The following is a 16,704-nucleotide window of genomic DNA, read 5'->3' as shown; positions in this document are numbered from 1 at the left end:
CACGCGTACACCCAAGATGCTCTAAAACATATCTTGAGTACAATTTACGAACACGACGGCCACCTATAAGCCTTGACTTACAGGATACTAAAGACCGATTAATTGGAATGATTCTAGTGAATCTACACACTTCTTTGGAGGTTTGCACAGCTCCTAGTGCTGCACTATCAAAGCTTAACAGCTCTTAAGCAGCGGTCGCAATGCCCGGGAAAGGCGCGCAACACTTCCATGTGATAGTTCCACTTGTTTTTTTGGTTATTTCTGCACCCGCGTTCATGTCCCCGAGAGAAGAAGCGCAGTATTCCGCCTAACATTAAACAGAAGAGCATGAATTCGTTATGGAGTGCTAACGAAGGACTTCAGCACCAGAGTAGTTAGGCACTCGCGGCAGACCGGGCGCAGCCTTAGGGAAGCCGGTGCAGCACCCCCTCCCCCGGAAGTTTGCGAGTCTCTGTAGTGAGGTCTGGGAGTCACCTTGACCCTCCCGCAGAGGTGGAGAAAGTTAGCCCTGGGTTAGAGGCAGGGCGAGTGAAACCAAAGACAGAGCACTTTCGTGAACAAAATGTGCCGTCACGTTTTCCTGTTCTCAGGGTAACTAAAGACCTAGCGAGTTTAAGAGTGACAAGAGCAGGTGGCAGGACTCCGCCCACCACCAAGCTTCTCCTCTAGCTCGCACGCTTCACTCGCACTGCGAGATCCCGCCTCTCAGGCGCGCGCGAAGAGCTATCGAGCTGTGCACACTGGGAATTGTAGTCCCTGCGCGGGTAGCCACCTCAAGAGAAACGACTCCGGCCTACGTGCCCCATAGTGCCTTGCGACGCTGGCCGCTCCCGGATGCGTGCCTGGCGCCGGAAGAGAAGACGGCCCCCCTCTCTCGGCCCGGCCATCTTGTGGGAAGAGCTGAAGCAGGCGCTCTTGGCTCGGCGCGGCCCGCTGCAATCCGTGGAGGAACGCGCCGCCGAGCCACCATCATGCCTGGGCACCTACAGGAAGGCTTCGGCTGCGTGGTCACCAACCGATTCGACCAGTTATTTGATGATGAATCGGACCCCTTCGAGGTGCTGAAAGCAGCAGAGAACAAGAAAAAAGAAGCCGGCGGGGGCGGCGTTGGGGGACCTGGGGCCAAGAGCGCAGCTCAGGCCGCGGCCCAGACCAACTCCAACGCGGCAGGCAAACAGCTGCGTAAAGAGTCCCAGAAAGACCGCAAGAACCCACTGCCCCCCAACGTTGGCGTGGCTGACAAGAAAGAGGAGACGCAGCCGCCCGTGGCTCTTAAGAAAGAAGGTAAAGCCGGAGTAGGAGGTGGGGAGTTCCGAGGTAGAGGGTAGGAGAGAGGGGACTGCCACTTGCTTCTGGAGCTCTGAGGCTCCGCGAGAGACTTTGCCGCCGATTTCTCCACGTTTTCCCCACGCGACAAAAGCCAGGTCCTGCGAAGGTGCTGGGAGCTTGGTAGTCCCAAGTTCACGCCGCCGCCTGCAAGGTTCGCGGAGCCACCCCCTTCCCGCCCCTGACTGGGAGCAGGGAGCGTGCGAGCTCGGGTGCTGCGGGGCTGACGCCTTCCCGCCGGATTCCTTGGCGGGCGAGCGCATGGGCTGAGTGAGGGGAAGCCAGCCGCTTTTTAGCAGCCTCTTGCAGTTGCTGAGAAGCTTGGGATCCACAGCTGCTTCCTGGGCAGAACTCTTTCTCAGCGTGCTCCTGTGAAGTCCTGATCTCTGCTTTAGGATCCTGCCCTGCCATCTTGTCCCATGATGGCGCAGGGTACCCCCATAGAAAGCTGGGGCTCATAGTTTCTACTTGAGCCCCTTCTGTCCTCAAGGCTACTAGATATTGTGAAGTAAGATGCTGTTTGAGGTGCCATCTGTGCTTTATTGTTCCCCTCCTCTGCTTTAACTCGTACAATATTATTATAAGTTGCTTCAATGAATTATACTATTGGAGAGAGGAATTTGGCTACACTCGCTTAAGCAGAATGCTGAATGAAGACTGGTTATTGCAGGAAATCTTGAGGCTTGCCCTCGTGTCAAGATCCATTCTCCCGAATGTGCACTCACCATTTCAAATGGTCTGACTGGGTCTGGACCTCGTGGGTGAAAGTGCAGAGGCTGTCAAACCTTTCCGCTGCACACCTCTTTAGAGTGCAGCTTTTCCTCAACATGTGCGTGAAGCATGGTCAGGATTTTGCAGGCAGTTAGTAGTAGTTCCAGGGCACTGAGTTTTACAGGGTTGTAATTTTTGCATTCTTCCTCCTTACTAGTTTCTTGTGAATGAAAAAGAGCAAAACAGTTGGGGATAAGAAAAAAATCGAGTATGATCAGTAACAAGTAGATTTCAGGAATCTTTAGAATTGCCTTTATATGTTGAAAGTTGAAATTACTCCTTGCTGCCACGTGCTCCTGAAAGTGGTTGTTTCTCATTAGCTTGTGCTAGGTATCTCTTAGAATATTTTTTAAATGGTCTTTTGTGGGGATTGGAATGAAAAAAATCTAGATCTAGGTGGTGAATAGAAGGAAAGAAAAATTCCTGTGTTAAAATTATAGACTGGAGAGAAGAAGGCTTAAGTTGTAGTATTAGAAAGCATGTATACACCACTTAGGCCAAGTATCTATTCAGCCAATTAAGCTTTATGGCAGTCTTATCACAGTTGAATAAAGCATTTAATTCCAGTGTTAAGGAACTCTGGCTTGTGTGATTAATTACACTATGCTGATCCTTGATCACACTAATTCAAAGAAATTACATGAAAAAAATGAGTCTAAAACAAATCAAAGGTGCACCTGATGAATGTGTTCATTTTAAATGTTCAAAGCATGAAACATGATTTAAGTACTTAAGTTGTTTTGACCATGAAGCACATCCATGAAATGAGTTCTTATTTCATGTTGCAATTATAGGAAATTATTTTGTAAATTTATAAGGAGGATTGATTTTGACATTCTTTCTTGGGAAAACTATTTCATATTAGCTATCAATATTTTCCTGAGTATCTCAGAGCACTTGCAGTCTTAACCTGAAGTTGGATAAAACACAAGCTTATAAATGTAGGGAAAATGTTGGATGACAAATACTCATTTTCAAAACCTTTCACCTGTCAGTATTCTGTTATTGAGGAGAGACAGACCTGTAAACAAAATCTCTATTAAAAATCCCTAAGGTACTCTGATTTGATCACAATTCTAGATGTACTTTATAGAATTGTTTAATGTTTGTCTTATGCAAATTTTAGAGTTTGTTCTTTGTGCATTTGAAGAAATTGAGAATTGATGAAGTAGAAAGTCACTCACTGAGTGTAGTGTAGGCTTTTGGTGTATGGTATGTGTGTGTAATAAAAAGTGTGGAATCTAGTGCATTTAATTTGTGAGTAGAGATAAGTACATCAGATGAAGCTTACATTTTTTTAAAAATCAATCATTTCGTTAGATGAGTTTATTTTTTGTGTTGGCAATAAGTTTTTTAGATTTTTGTAGGACTAATGCTGAATGTTGGGTGGGGAAGCCAGTCATTGTTCATTTGGGTGTGTTTGGCTTGGATATCATTATAAGGACTAGTTGCATAGCTCCGCCCCAACCATTATACTTCTGATGAAATTCATTTAAATGTTTTGGTGTAAGGTCTGTATTTGTGGTTTGTCCTGAGAGTTTTCAGGGATTGAAGCTTAAAGTTTTATTTAAAAAAAAAATAGATAATTGCAGTTTTGTTCTAGTTACAGGCATGTGAGCAATTGGATATATAGTGATGGTATTTTACTTTCTTCGAAAGAATCAACGTGAAGTAATTTAAGATCTTGTAAAATCCGTTTCTCAGCTTATTTTTGACTTTGTCAGAACTGACTTGGGAATTACACCATACCTGAAATTTTAGTCATGTATTTAACCATCATCTATTTATTCCTAAGGCCATCAGTAATTCATATTTGTTTCCTTATTGGGCTATGGACATCAGATATTAACAGGAAAACAGTGGTAATGGGAAAAATCAGTAAGTCCTTCAGCTGTCATTTAGTGCCATAAGTTTCCTCTCCGTGTGTACGTGCTGATCCTAGGACCTTGTACATGCTAACACATGCTGTATCACTGAGCTACACCCTTATTCTCCCTATTTTTTTTATATATATTGCTTAAAGTGTTTTGTTTTTGTTTTATTTCCTGATTCTTTGGGGGGGTGGGGAAGATACTTTTGCAAGTGCCTCACCCTGAACTATACCCCCAACCTAATATTTTTTATTAAGAGACTGACATTTTGGAAAGAGTAATGGCTGTCCAAATGACTTCTAAGGCATTATAGAAAATGCTTGCTGGGGGTGGCAAACTAGATTTAAGTTAAAAAATAAGTAGGAATTTCCTTAAAGTACTTTGTTATACATTGGGGATGCCCAGTGTTTGCCTTTTTAATGGCCTTGGCTTAAATTTTGTTTTTGCAAAGATAATTTGTTTCTGCTGGTTATTTGTCCTTTTAGGAATAAGACGTGTTGGAAGAAGACCTGATCAACAACTTCAGGGTGAAGGGAAAATAATTGATAGAAGACTAGAAAGGCGACCGCCTCGTGAAAGGAGATTTGATAAGCCACTTGAAGAAAAGGGTGAAGGAGGTGAATTTTCAGTTGATAGGTAAGATTTTAAAAGAAAGTCTCTTCACGTTTTGTTGGCTATGTTTGCATCTTAACGTGAAGCTATAAATTGGGCATAATTTCCAGGTAGCAAGCAGTGTTACTGATTATTTCTGTCATTTTTTCCAGAGAACATCTTGAATGTGAGGATTGTTATACTTAGACCTTTGGATAACACTTGAAACTTAGATCTTTTTTCCCCCCTTACTCTTCCTAGGTGTTTTTAAAAGAATAATACTGTTGGTTAATTGCTCCTAGTAAAACAAATTACTTGATATGTAGGTTGTATGTATTTTAAGTGTATTGGTGAATAGCAGGTTCGATACAGTGAATAAAAATGAAAAGGTATATGCACTGGTAGTGTTTTACAAAATGCTAAAATAATTTGTTGGGAGAGGGTTTTCACAGTTCACATGTTTAGAAATACACTTAAATTTTCTGAAGTATGTATTTAGCTGTTGGGTTATGAGCCAGTAAGCATGTTCTGTATTTTTGAGCTTTTTTTCTCCTATTCCTTTTTCTTGAAACCTCAAAGGTATACTTTTAAAATTTGTATTGTAGACCAATTATTGACCGACCCATCCGAGGTCGTGGTGGTCTTGGAAGGGGTCGAGGAGGCCGCGGACGTGGAATGGGTCGAGGAGATGGATTTGATTCTCGTGGCAAACGTGAATTTGATAGGCATAGTGGAAGTGATAGATCGTAAGTCTTATATTGGTTATTATTTCATTTTTACATTTTAATGTGTTAATTTAATACAAAATAAAATTTGAATTTCTAAAACTAAAGATTATTATGTTAACTCAGTTTTGTTAGTTCTTTTTCACATTACAGTGGCCTGAAGCATGAGGATAAACGTGGAGGTAGCGGATCTCACAACTGGGGAACTGTCAAAGATGAATTAACGTTGGTATTCTGATTTTTAAAAATTTCAATAAAACTGATCCTTTACTAGATGCAAGTTTAAAACAAGTTTTCTAGAGATAACTATACGTGTATTAAATTTTGTTTGAGATAGAATGTATGCTCTAGTCTCAACTATTATTAAATAAGATAATGTCTTATGGGATAGTTTGGGTTATACTATATTGAATGACCAATTTTTCTACACATCAGTATGTTACTGATTTTTTGTATGAATATATAGCTTTTCATTGGAATTATTTGGATGTTCTAATTTCTTTGAGTTTAATAAGTTCTATTCTAACTATTGGACTTTAATACTTAAAAAAATGATAAGCCAATAAAACTTTGATTTAAAAGTATGTGAACTAACTTAACCAGTGGTTTATATTGTTTTTCTCTAGTAGAGAATTTTAGCAGGAAAACTTAATGTAGAAATTTTTGTTATTGTACGCAAACTCTTTCAACTACATGTAAATGGACCTAGATGCTTTTCTTTTTCTTTCTTTCCTTAGAGAGTCCCCCAAATACATTCAGAAACAAATATCTTATAATTGCAGTGACTTGGATCAATCAAATGCGACTGAGGAAACACCTGAAGGTGAAGAACATCCAGTGGCAGATACTGAAAATAAGTAAGTGATTTTGTATGAGGTGGTAATGCTATATAACTTTGAAATCAGTCTGGTTAACCAATAAGGTAACTCAGATCTAATACTGTTATTTAATGCTTCTTTGATAAAAATATTTTTGTTGTCCTCTCATCAAATAATATTTAAAATAGTGCTTTACACCTACATGTAATGTTGGCTCTAATGGTTTGAAAATGGGATATCTTAATGGTAACTTCCATTTGATTAGTTAAATACCATTGTCATAAGGAGTGTATATATTTTAGTGAAACCTACTAATCCTAACCAAAGGAAAAAAAAAAGATCTATTGTAACCTGATAATGGAAAAATAGGAATAAGGTGCTGTGCATCTGTAATTATCTAATTTGATAGAAATGTTTTAATTCTAAGTGGTAGTTGTTCTAAAACATTGAGTAGGTAAAACTAGAAGCTAAAGCAGGGGATTTTTAAAAGTTAGTGTGAATTGTTGGGGTAATAGGAACTCATAGTACTTAAGTCTGAAGTAATTTTGACATTTTACAGTTGTATAATTTTAAAGTTTTTGTTTTTTCAAGGGTGAGAGTTGTTTTAAGATTAAAGTTTTCCTGATAGAAATAATTTACCTCCATAGCTGGGCACAGTGTCACACAATTATAATACCAATGGTGTGGGAGGCTGAAGCAGGATTATGAGTTCAAAGCCAGCATTAGCAATTTAGTGAGGTCCTTAACAACTAGACTTTGTCTCTAAATAAAATATAAAAAAGGAGGTAGTGGATAGGGATGTGGCTCAGTGGTTAGGTGGCCCAGGCTTTAATCCCCAGTATCGGAAAAAAAAAAAAAAGAATTTACCTTCCTAAAACTTTTTATCAGTCCAAGGATAAGTTATATTCTAGTCATTTGTTTTAGTAAGTTGTGATTTAAAGTCTTGGACTATAGATTATTTTGGTCAGTTTTTTTTCCTGAAAATGTTTAGTTGATATGTAATAATTTTATGTATTTATGGGATTCTGTGTAGTATTAACAGTCTGCTTTATTTGTAAGTCCTCCAGTTCCATCAATGTTAACTGCAAAAATAGGATTTCATTCTTTTTATGGTTGAATAATATTTGATTGTGTGTTTATATACCACAGTTTGTTTATTCTTTTTTCCATCAGTGGACACATTGGTTGATAGTATGTCTTGGTTGCTTTGAATAGTGCTGCAATAAACATGGGGTTCAGGTGTCTCTTTGACTTACCAATTATATTTTTCTTTAGGTACATAACCATTCTTTCTTTTGGGGACTGCTTTCCATTAAAGTTGTACCAATTTAAATTTCCACTAACTGTGTGCGAGTTCTCTTTTCTCTGCATCTTCACCAGCATTTTAAAATTTTTGTCTTTTTAAATTAATTGTTGTTTATATACATGTGGTGCTGAGAATCAAACCCGGTGCCTCAAGTGTACTAGGCAAGTGCTCTACCACTAAGCCATAACCCCAGCCCAGTTTTTAATCTTCTTGATAATAGCTCTTCTAACTAGGGTGAGATATCATGTCTCATTGTGCTTTTGATTTTCATTTTACAGATGATTAATGATGGTTGGCATTTTTTCATAACTTGTCCATTTGTATATCTTTGAAGAAATGTCTGTTAATATCATTTTCCCATGTTTTTGATCAGATTATGTGTTATTTTGATATCGAATATTTTGATATCGAATTGAGTACGGTATGCATTCTTGCTAATCCTTTGTTAGGCAAATAGTTTGCAAATATTGTAAATATTTTCTTCCATTCTGTAGGTTGTCTCTTCACTTTGGTTGCTTCCTTTGCTGTGTAGAAGCTGTTTAGTTTAATGTAATTCCATTTGCCAATTTTTTGTTTCTATTGCCTGCGCTTTTGGGGTCATTCCAAAAAAGCTCTGTGCCAATTCCCTGAAGTATTTCTTCCACTTAAGTCTTTGATCCATTTTGAATTGGTTTTTGTGATTGGGGATCCAGTTTCATTTTCCTGTCTTCCTAGACTGTTTTTCCAGCACTATTAATTGAAATGATTGTCCTTTTTCCAGTGTATATTCTTGGCATCTGTCAAAAATCAGTTGGTTCTAAATATATGGATTCACTTTTTAGTTCTTTGCTCTGTTTCATAGGCTCTGTGTCTTTTTATGTAGGTCAGTGGTTCTGTGTTCAGAGACAACATCCAAATCAATCAGTGAAAGGATGCCCATTCTACATTTTTCCTTTTTCCAGGAAGAAAATTGCTCTGTTCATTATATTCCCTGGGCCTGTTGGCATAAGGAAAAGTTGTTTACTGTTGGAGAGAGTAGATAAAAATGCATGTGATGTTAGGAAGTTTTGCACTTGGAGTAATATTTATTTGAAACTATGTGGAATCATAATTTTGTGTGGTAAACAATGAAATAGTAATTTAAGTTAGATGAACTCAGTGTAACATTATTCAGCACAACAATTGCTTTAATAAAGAGCTTGTGATCAATTCACTTTGAGTGATCCACAAAGATCGTAACTATTTTCCAGGAGGAAATGATGCATCAGTAGGGTATTGGAGACAATCCTTAACTCAGGACCCAGGAATGAAATCGGCGATCATTGATGTAAAGAAAATAATGATCACGTCAGAGCAGTCTCTACTCTTATTCTAATAATAAAAAAAAAAGGTACCAAGGATTGAACCCAGGGGTGCTTAATCATTGAGCCACCAAGTTGCTTGGGGCCTCACTGAGCTGCTGAGGCTGGATTTGAATTTGAGATGCTCCTGTTGTAGCCTCCCAAGCTGCTAGGTCTACTCTTACTCTAGAGTAGGGGAGAAATTGAATATGGTATTGTGCTTTGCATATGGAAATGTAAATTTAATAAGTACATCCTAACTCATAGTTTCCAGAGCTTCTGTTTGGTTCTCATTTGATTCTTACAGTGATCAAAGGTATGCTAAATTCTGACCTTGGCTGTGTCACAATTAAGGACCAGAACTGGTTTGTATATATGTATGTATTTGGTATGGGGATTGAACCTGGGGCACTTAACCACTAAGCCAGAGAGCCACATCCCCAGCCCTTTTTTGTATTTGAGTCTTGCTGAGTTGCCTAGAGCCTCACTAAGTTGCTGAAGCTGGCTTTGAACTCATGATCCTCCTGCCTCAGTCTTTGGAGTAAACTGACAAACTTGAACTTTGTGCCCAAGATCCCATCCAGTTATGTATAAACTTCTAGGAAGTTTTAAAATGGGGTTTGTATAAAAGCAAAGAGTGGCTTTAGGAGAGAAATTTGAGTACTAAGGCTAACTAAATCACTTGCTATCTTTGGAAAGACGCTAGGTTCCCAAAATAGCAAACAAGTTGTTTGATGACAATTGGAAATTTGAGATTAGACTAAAATAATGGATTTCTAGTGCTTTGTAAAAAAAAAAAAAAAAAAAAAAAAGAGGAAAGGCTAACAATAAAATAGTTATAACCTGAGAATTACATTTGAAAATAACTAATTTGGTATTAAATATTGAACAGTTTTATGAACAGTTTGATAACCAGTGAAACTTAAGTCTTCTGTTCCATATTCAGGTTGGTTTGAAAAGTTGGAGTAGATTTTGGGATTTGTGGAAACTTTTGTTTTACTTTGCCTTGAGTACAGGTTGCTAGAATAAAGAGAAACATTTCTTTTATATTGCACAATGTGAAGTCTGGTGTCTTACTGTGCATCTTCGATCATAACCCGTTTTGAGTTATATATTGTGGGGAATTATGGAAAATGAAAACACATTTTAGGAGAAGATATTTTAACCATATCAAAGGGTATAGTTTTAAAGAAGTGTAAGGAATAATAAGGCCAATTTAAGATTGTGTTACTGATAAGAAATCATTTAAGAGTTTATGAAGAGCTGAGCATGTCATGCACAACTTTGATACAAGCAGATTGGGAGATTGAGGCTGGAGGATTGCAAGTTTGAGGCCAGTCTTAGCAGTTTAGACCCTGTCTCAAAATAAAAATGATTAGGGGGCTGGGGCAGAGTGCCTAACACTTGAGGCACTGGGTTTGAATCTTAGCAGTGCATAAAATAAATAAAGGCATTCTGTCCCTCTTTAAAAAAAAAAAAGATTAAAAAAGAAGATGATTATGGATAGCCTAGAGGTAAAGTGTCACTGGGTCCAATCACCAGTTAGCCCCCGCTCCATACCGCCCAAAATAAAAAGTATATGAAGATATATTGTATAATCCTCAGATACTTATGCTTATCAACGAACACTGAATTCTTGGTCTCTGTCATGTTATGTTAGTCATTGGATTACATAGAAAAACTAATACCTTTGCCCTTGGATATGATAATTTTTCTCTAAAAGATTAGTAACCAGTCATTATTAATTTCCTTATAATATATTTGAGGTATTTTAGTAAAAATTACGCCAATTGTCTACCAGGTATAAAATTTAAACATCTTTTCACAGGGAAAACGAAGTTGAAGAAGTTAAGGAAGAGGGTCCAAAAGAGATGACTTTGGATGAATGGAAGGCTATTCAAAATAAAGACCGTGCAAAAGTAGAATTTAATATCCGAAAACCAAATGAAGGTGCTGATGGGCAATGGAAGAAGGGATTTGTTCTTCATAAATCAAAGAGTGAAGAGGTAAAATTAAAATTTGTGATGTTTGAAAATATTCAGATGTGATTTGAACTGTTTATAGTTTTCACATTAAATTTCATATGGAAAATATTTTTTGCAAAAGCTTTACATCGGATCATTTGGGACAGATAACTTGCTCAAAAAGGAAACTAAATTACTTTGCTATAAAAAATTTAGTTCGTTTATTAATCCATAATTGAATTTAATATGGTAGTATTTTTTCTAAAAATCTCTTAATGGCTTATTGAATGACTTGGTGGTTTTTAAAAATATTTTGTTAGTTGTCAGTGGACCTGTATTTTATTTATATGTGGTGCTGAGAATCAAACCCAGTGCCTCACACATGCGAGGCAAGCACTTTACCACTGAGGCACAACTCAGCCCTGACAGTGTTTTTAAAAAAATATTTCTTCTTCTTAAAGCTGTAGTTTAATTGAAACATTGGCATTTTCTTATAGTTTAACCTAAAAAATAAGTGGCTTCATTTGTTCTTTCTTTGTTAGAACTGGATATTGAACCTGGGGGCATTCTACCATTGACCTATATCTGGAGGGAGGGTGGGGGGTGTGTGCCCCCCAAGTGTGTGTTTTGAGATAGTGTTTTGCTAAGATGATAAGACGGGCCTTGAATTTGGCAATCCTGCCACCTCCCAAGTAGCTGGGAATATAGGTATGTACCAACGTGCCTGGCTAATAACCTTTTAAGATTGTCTGGCTGTGCATGTGTAATGGTTAGAACTCTCAGTAAATGCTACAAATGCTGCTCTTTATTGAAGATGATCTCTTATGAAGATCAAATGATCAATTTATGAGTTTCCTTTTTTCTTTGAGAAACATGGAAACTAATGAAAATATTTTAGAAAGTCACATTTGGTAGCTTCTGTTCAAGCTTTGGGGCGTGTTCTTACAGGAATTGTCCCAGTGTACATCCTATTAAGGTTTGTCTAAGTATGGGATATTGGCCAAAATACTACATTATTTCTTCTAAATTCTTTTCTCTATTAACTTTTAACCTTTTGACATTTATTCATATTTGTGTCATAAATCTGACTACCAGAAATCCAAAGTAAGCTTTAAAGTTTTATGAAGGCATCAGCAACCCATAATAAAAAAGAATTCAGTAAGACTTTAAAAATTTACTTTTAGTGCTGGGGATTGAATTTAGGGCGTCACAGGCCAAACAACCTCTACCATTAAGCCCCTCTGCCTACCAAGTCCTTAGTAAGATCTTTATTAAACATAAAAATGACAATGAGACAAGCTTGAGAAACATGAATAATATTGAGGTTTAAAATACCAGTGTATTTTAAGTTTAGAGAAAAAATGATTTTTAACATCATAAAATGAATAAATGAAGACATTGTCAAGTCTTATAGAAAAAAATTTGCATTATTACAGCACTTTTTTAAAAAAAATCTTACAGATAAAATTGTATTTGAGTAGAACAGTATAAAAATATCTTTTTCAAGAACCATGGACATACCTTAAAGGAGAGTGTTCATGTGAACCAATTACTGAACTCCCTATTCTTGGGGCTGGGGTTGTAGTTCAGCAGTAGAGTGCTTGACTAGCACACGTGAGGATCTGGGTTCGATCCTCAGCACCACATAAAAATAAATAAGTAAAATAAAGGCACTGTGTCTAACTACACCTAAAAAATAAATATTAAAAAAAAGAGGTTTACCTATTCTTATCTTTTGGGTGTCCCAACTGGTCTTTTCCCCATACAACTCTAATTGTAATTTTAGGTAATTTCATTAATATCCTACAGTTTCATGCATATCATGGACATTAGGCTAGTTATATTTTAATATAACTACAGTAGTGCCTCCTTACCTCTGCTTTATTTCCAGAAATACACAATCAAATGTAAATTTCATTCATTCTTTCTGAGTAGTATGATGGAATCTCACGCTTTTTAACTCTTGTTCCAGGGATGTAAATCATCCCTTTGTCGTGTGTACCCACAGTGTGTACACTACGTTCTAGTCATTCAGTAGCCTGCGTATAGGAAAAAACAATATTTGTAGGATTTGGTACTATCTGTAGTTCAGGCAATCCCTAGTAGTTGGTCTTGGGATGTATTATCCCCTGTGGATTGGGGGACTACCAAATTGTATAAGGTAAGATTTGACATTTCTAAAAATTATAAAATGTGAAATTGGTAATGAATAACTTTGAAACTTAATATACATTAAGTCACTCCTAAGTGTTTGTGTCTTTGAATTAGTCTTTGTGAATCAGGCCTAGCCTTACCGTTCTTGAATATTTTGGCCTTCAAGAATATTGTATATAGGGCTGGGGATGTGGCTCAAGCGGTAGCGCGCTTGCTTGGTATGCTTGCGATCCTCAGCACCACAGACAAAGAAAGATGTTGTGTCCGCCGAAAACTAAAAAATAAAATGTTAAAAATTAAAAAAAAAAGAATGTTGTAATGTTGTATATAATACTTTTATGTGTCTTCATGACAAATGTGAGGTGGGGGGGGGAACATGGCTGTAGAAATGGAGAGCTGAGTTATTGTGTTACTGATAGAACTTAAGGGTACTATTTCTTGTTATGATTCTCTAAATGCTCTAGAAAACTGCTAGATTTTTTTTTCCTATTCTAGTAATTGTCTTAAGAAGTTAGAGATGTCCCTTGAACATACAAACTTTTTCTGCTGTAGCCACCAGTTATTTGGTTCTATTTTCCAGAAACTTAAGAAAGAAAGAGAAAAGCTCTGTTAATGAATGCATTGATACCATTGATTTGAAATAGCAAGCATTTAAAAAGATTTGACTTTTAATTTGCTAGTGTTTTGTGGATTTACATTTCTTTTTGGTTCCTTTAATATTAAAAGAACCTTCTATTGCCTTTATATTGTGTGGAATAGAGATGACATTTGAGTATCAATGATGAAAGCATGGATGCAAAACAAAAATTTGTACTTTAAAAGCGTGGTTTTTGACAGGATATTTAAGTTGGTTAGAAAGAACAAAATGCTCATAGTCCCTTCAGAAAAAGGTATAAATTATATGTATATTTGCGGGGGGAAAGTAAACTTCTAGTTAGAAGATTGAAGCCCCGTACATCCCAAACATACAAGAAATGAGGTGGTAAGCATTATAAAGATTTTTTTTTCCTTTTAACCTTTTTCTCATATATGAAAGAAAATCTGGATATTACAAACACTTCATTTTTAAGAAAGTTCCTTTGGTACCTTTAAGATGTGGGGTTTTTTTGTGTGCACAGCATTTCAGGGTTCCCCTCTTGTTTAGTATTTCACTTGAGTTTATAGCTTTCCAGCTTACATGGAAATATAAGATAAAATGAAGGGAATTCTTACTATGAAATCAACTTTTGCTGAGTGCAAAGCTAACAAACCTAAGAGATGGTGATCACACAAAGTACAGGTTGTAGAGCTAGCGTTTTTAGAAGAAAGCTCATTACTCAGAAAAATTTCCAACATGACTTTCTTATGCATTACCCAGTGACTCTTCCTTAACATTTATTAGGCTCACGCTGAAGATTCGGTTATGGACCATCATTTCCGGAAGCCAGCAAATGACATAACATCTCAGCTGGAGATCAATTTTGGAGATCTAGGCCGCCCAGGACGTGGTGGCAGGGGAGGACGAGGTGGGCGTGGGCGTGGTGGACGCCCAAACCGTGGCAGCAGGACTGACAAGGTAATCTTAAAGACTATCCCTTTCAAATAATGTAAGGACCTTTTCTAGTAAATCACTGGCTGGGTCCTTTTTGGAATATCGGAAGAAGTAGAAAAAGAAGTTCACATGCTTTCAAGAGTCAACATTTCAAATTATTTTTTTGTTTAAAGTACTTACTTTTTTCGTTGTTGTTGCTAGGAATTGAACCTAGGGCCTTATGCATACAAGGCAAGCACTCTACCAACTGAGCTATATCCCCAACCCCACACTGTACTGAGTTCTTAGTAGGGGCTAGTCATAGTGTTATGTGAGGCTTTTTATATATTTCATTTAGTTGTTACTGTGGTAACATCCTCATGGAGGAAATTGAGGTACAGGGAATCAAATTGATTGTAAGCATTTGCTGAGGTCTACCTGAAATATGTTTGTTTTCTTTAGTAATTTTGTACTGCTTTTTAGATCTCAGCAACTAATATCACATTGGTGTTCATTGTACAGTTTATGTATAGCACATGATTGTAAGACTTTTTTTTGTTTTTTATTTCTTACTAAACTGTTCTGTGAGCTGAGATATATTTTTGTGCTTTTGTAATCTCTTTAGTACCTTGCATAAAACAAATTCTTAAATAATTTGTAGATCCCAGGTAATTGGGTCAGATCTGCCTGATGCAAAAAATATTAGAGGTAATCTTTGGAACACTTTTGCCTTATGGTTCAGAAGGTTGTAAGTAACCTTCCTGAATTTTCAGCACCTGCTTTTAAAAAAAAGATCATATTGATTTTGTCAGTGCTTAATTATAATGATAACTATATTATAGTTATCAATGATAATCTATTGAAGTTTATTTTTTTTCCTCTGACACTTTCTTTTTAAAGACAAATGTGTTATATATGGCCCTGTGAATTATTTTTACATTTGTTGTTATTTGTACTTTAGGTTGTAAATAGCAGTTGAGCCCCCTTCCAGCATTGATGAATGTGCTGCTTAAAGATTGCTAATTGATTTTGGGGGTGGGGGAGGCTCGAGGACTGGGATTGAACTAGGGATCCTATCATTGAGCTATATACACCCCAGACAAGGTCTTGCTAAGTTGCCAGGGCTGGACTAAACATGCAATTCTCTTGCCTTACTTTCCTGAGATGCTGGAATTAGAGGTGTGCACTGTGATTCCCAGCAGCTAATTGGTTTCTTGACCAGCTTTCATATTGATGCTTTTTTACTTGAGCAAGTGGAAAAAATACAAGAATAGTAAAGAACAAAGCGCAAAAAAAAAAAAAAAAGTCCATATCCCATCTAAATAGACCTATAATTTAAAACAATCCATGCTGTTACTAGGGGATTTTTATTCCAAACTTGAAATATAGTTGTGAACAGTGTATGCCAGTGAAAGCTTTCTTCACTTTATTTGTGTTTTTTGATTAAGGATTTAGATGTTCTCCCAATTACAAATTGGTTTTGTTAATCTTGGTTTATTTCTTTTTCAGTCGAGTGCTTCTGCCCCTGATGTGGATGACCCAGAGGCATTCCCAGCTCTGGCTTAACTGGATGCCATAAGACAACCCTGGTTCCTTTGTGGACCCTCCTGTTCAAAGCTTTTGCATGCTTAAGGATCCCAAACGACTAAGAAATTTAAAAAAAAAAAAAAAAAAAAAAAGACTGTCATTCATACCATTCACACCTAAAGACTGAATTTTATCTGTTTTGAAAATGAACTTCTCTTGCTACACAGAAGTAACAAATATGGTAGTCAGTTTTGTATTTAGAAATGTATTGGTAGCAGGGATGTTTTCATAATTTTCAGAGATTATGCATTCTTCATGAATACTTTTGTATTGCTGCTTGCAAATATGCATTTCCAAACTTGAAATATAGGTGTGAACAGTGTGTACCAGTTTAAAGCTTTCACTTCATTTGTGTTTTTTAATTAAGGATTTAGATGTTCCCCCAATTACAAACTGGTTTTAAATATTGGACATAATATCAGTTTTAATACCTGCTTTGCATTTTCACACATGGTCAGCTGGGACATGTAAACTTTGATTTGTCGAATTTTATGCTGTGTGGAATACTAACTACTTTATGTATTTTAACTTAGTTTTAATATTTTCATTTTTGGGGAAAAATCTTTTTTCACTTCTCATAATAGCTGTTATATATGCTAAATCTTTATATACAGAAATATCAGTACTTGAACAAATTCAAAGCACATTGGTTTATTAACCCTCGCTTCCTGCATGGTTCATTAGGTTCAAATTATACCCGATTCACAATTTCAACTATATTTACTTTTGAAATATGTGACTTTTCCCATTTTAAAAGTCAAG

General features: G+C 36.8%; 1 protein-coding gene across 4 annotated transcripts; it reads left to right on the top strand.

Annotated features, from left to right (window-relative positions):
- Positions 1–855: 855 nt before the first annotated feature.
- Serbp1 (SERPINE1 mRNA binding protein 1) lies at positions 856–16,278 on the top strand. 4 transcript variants are annotated; one of them, XM_005332366.5, is made up of 8 exons: positions 856–1,284; positions 4,454–4,604; positions 5,165–5,305; positions 5,438–5,509; positions 6,022–6,141; positions 10,556–10,733; positions 14,227–14,400; positions 15,865–16,278. In XM_005332366.5, the coding sequence occupies exons 1-8, from the start codon at positions 972–974 to the stop codon at positions 15,919–15,921; spliced, it is 1,206 nt and encodes a 401-aa protein (XP_005332423.1). In that variant the 5' UTR covers positions 856–971; the 3' UTR covers positions 15,922–16,278. The 4 variants fall into 4 exon arrangements, with proteins under 4 accessions (XP_005332423.1, XP_005332422.1, XP_005332425.1 ...); XM_005332365.5 differs by having other exon boundaries at positions 5,420–5,509; XM_005332368.4 differs by having other exon boundaries at positions 857–1,284; positions 6,067–6,141.
- Positions 16,279–16,704: the final 426 nt, after the last annotated feature.

This window comes from Ictidomys tridecemlineatus, chromosome 11, assembly GCF_052094955.1.
Source record: "Ictidomys tridecemlineatus isolate mIctTri1 chromosome 11, mIctTri1.hap1, whole genome shotgun sequence".
NCBI lineage: Eukaryota > Metazoa > Chordata > Mammalia > Rodentia > Sciuridae > Ictidomys > Ictidomys tridecemlineatus.
Note: the sequence above shows the minus strand (reverse complement) of the source record. Positions and strands in the feature narration are given on the sequence as shown.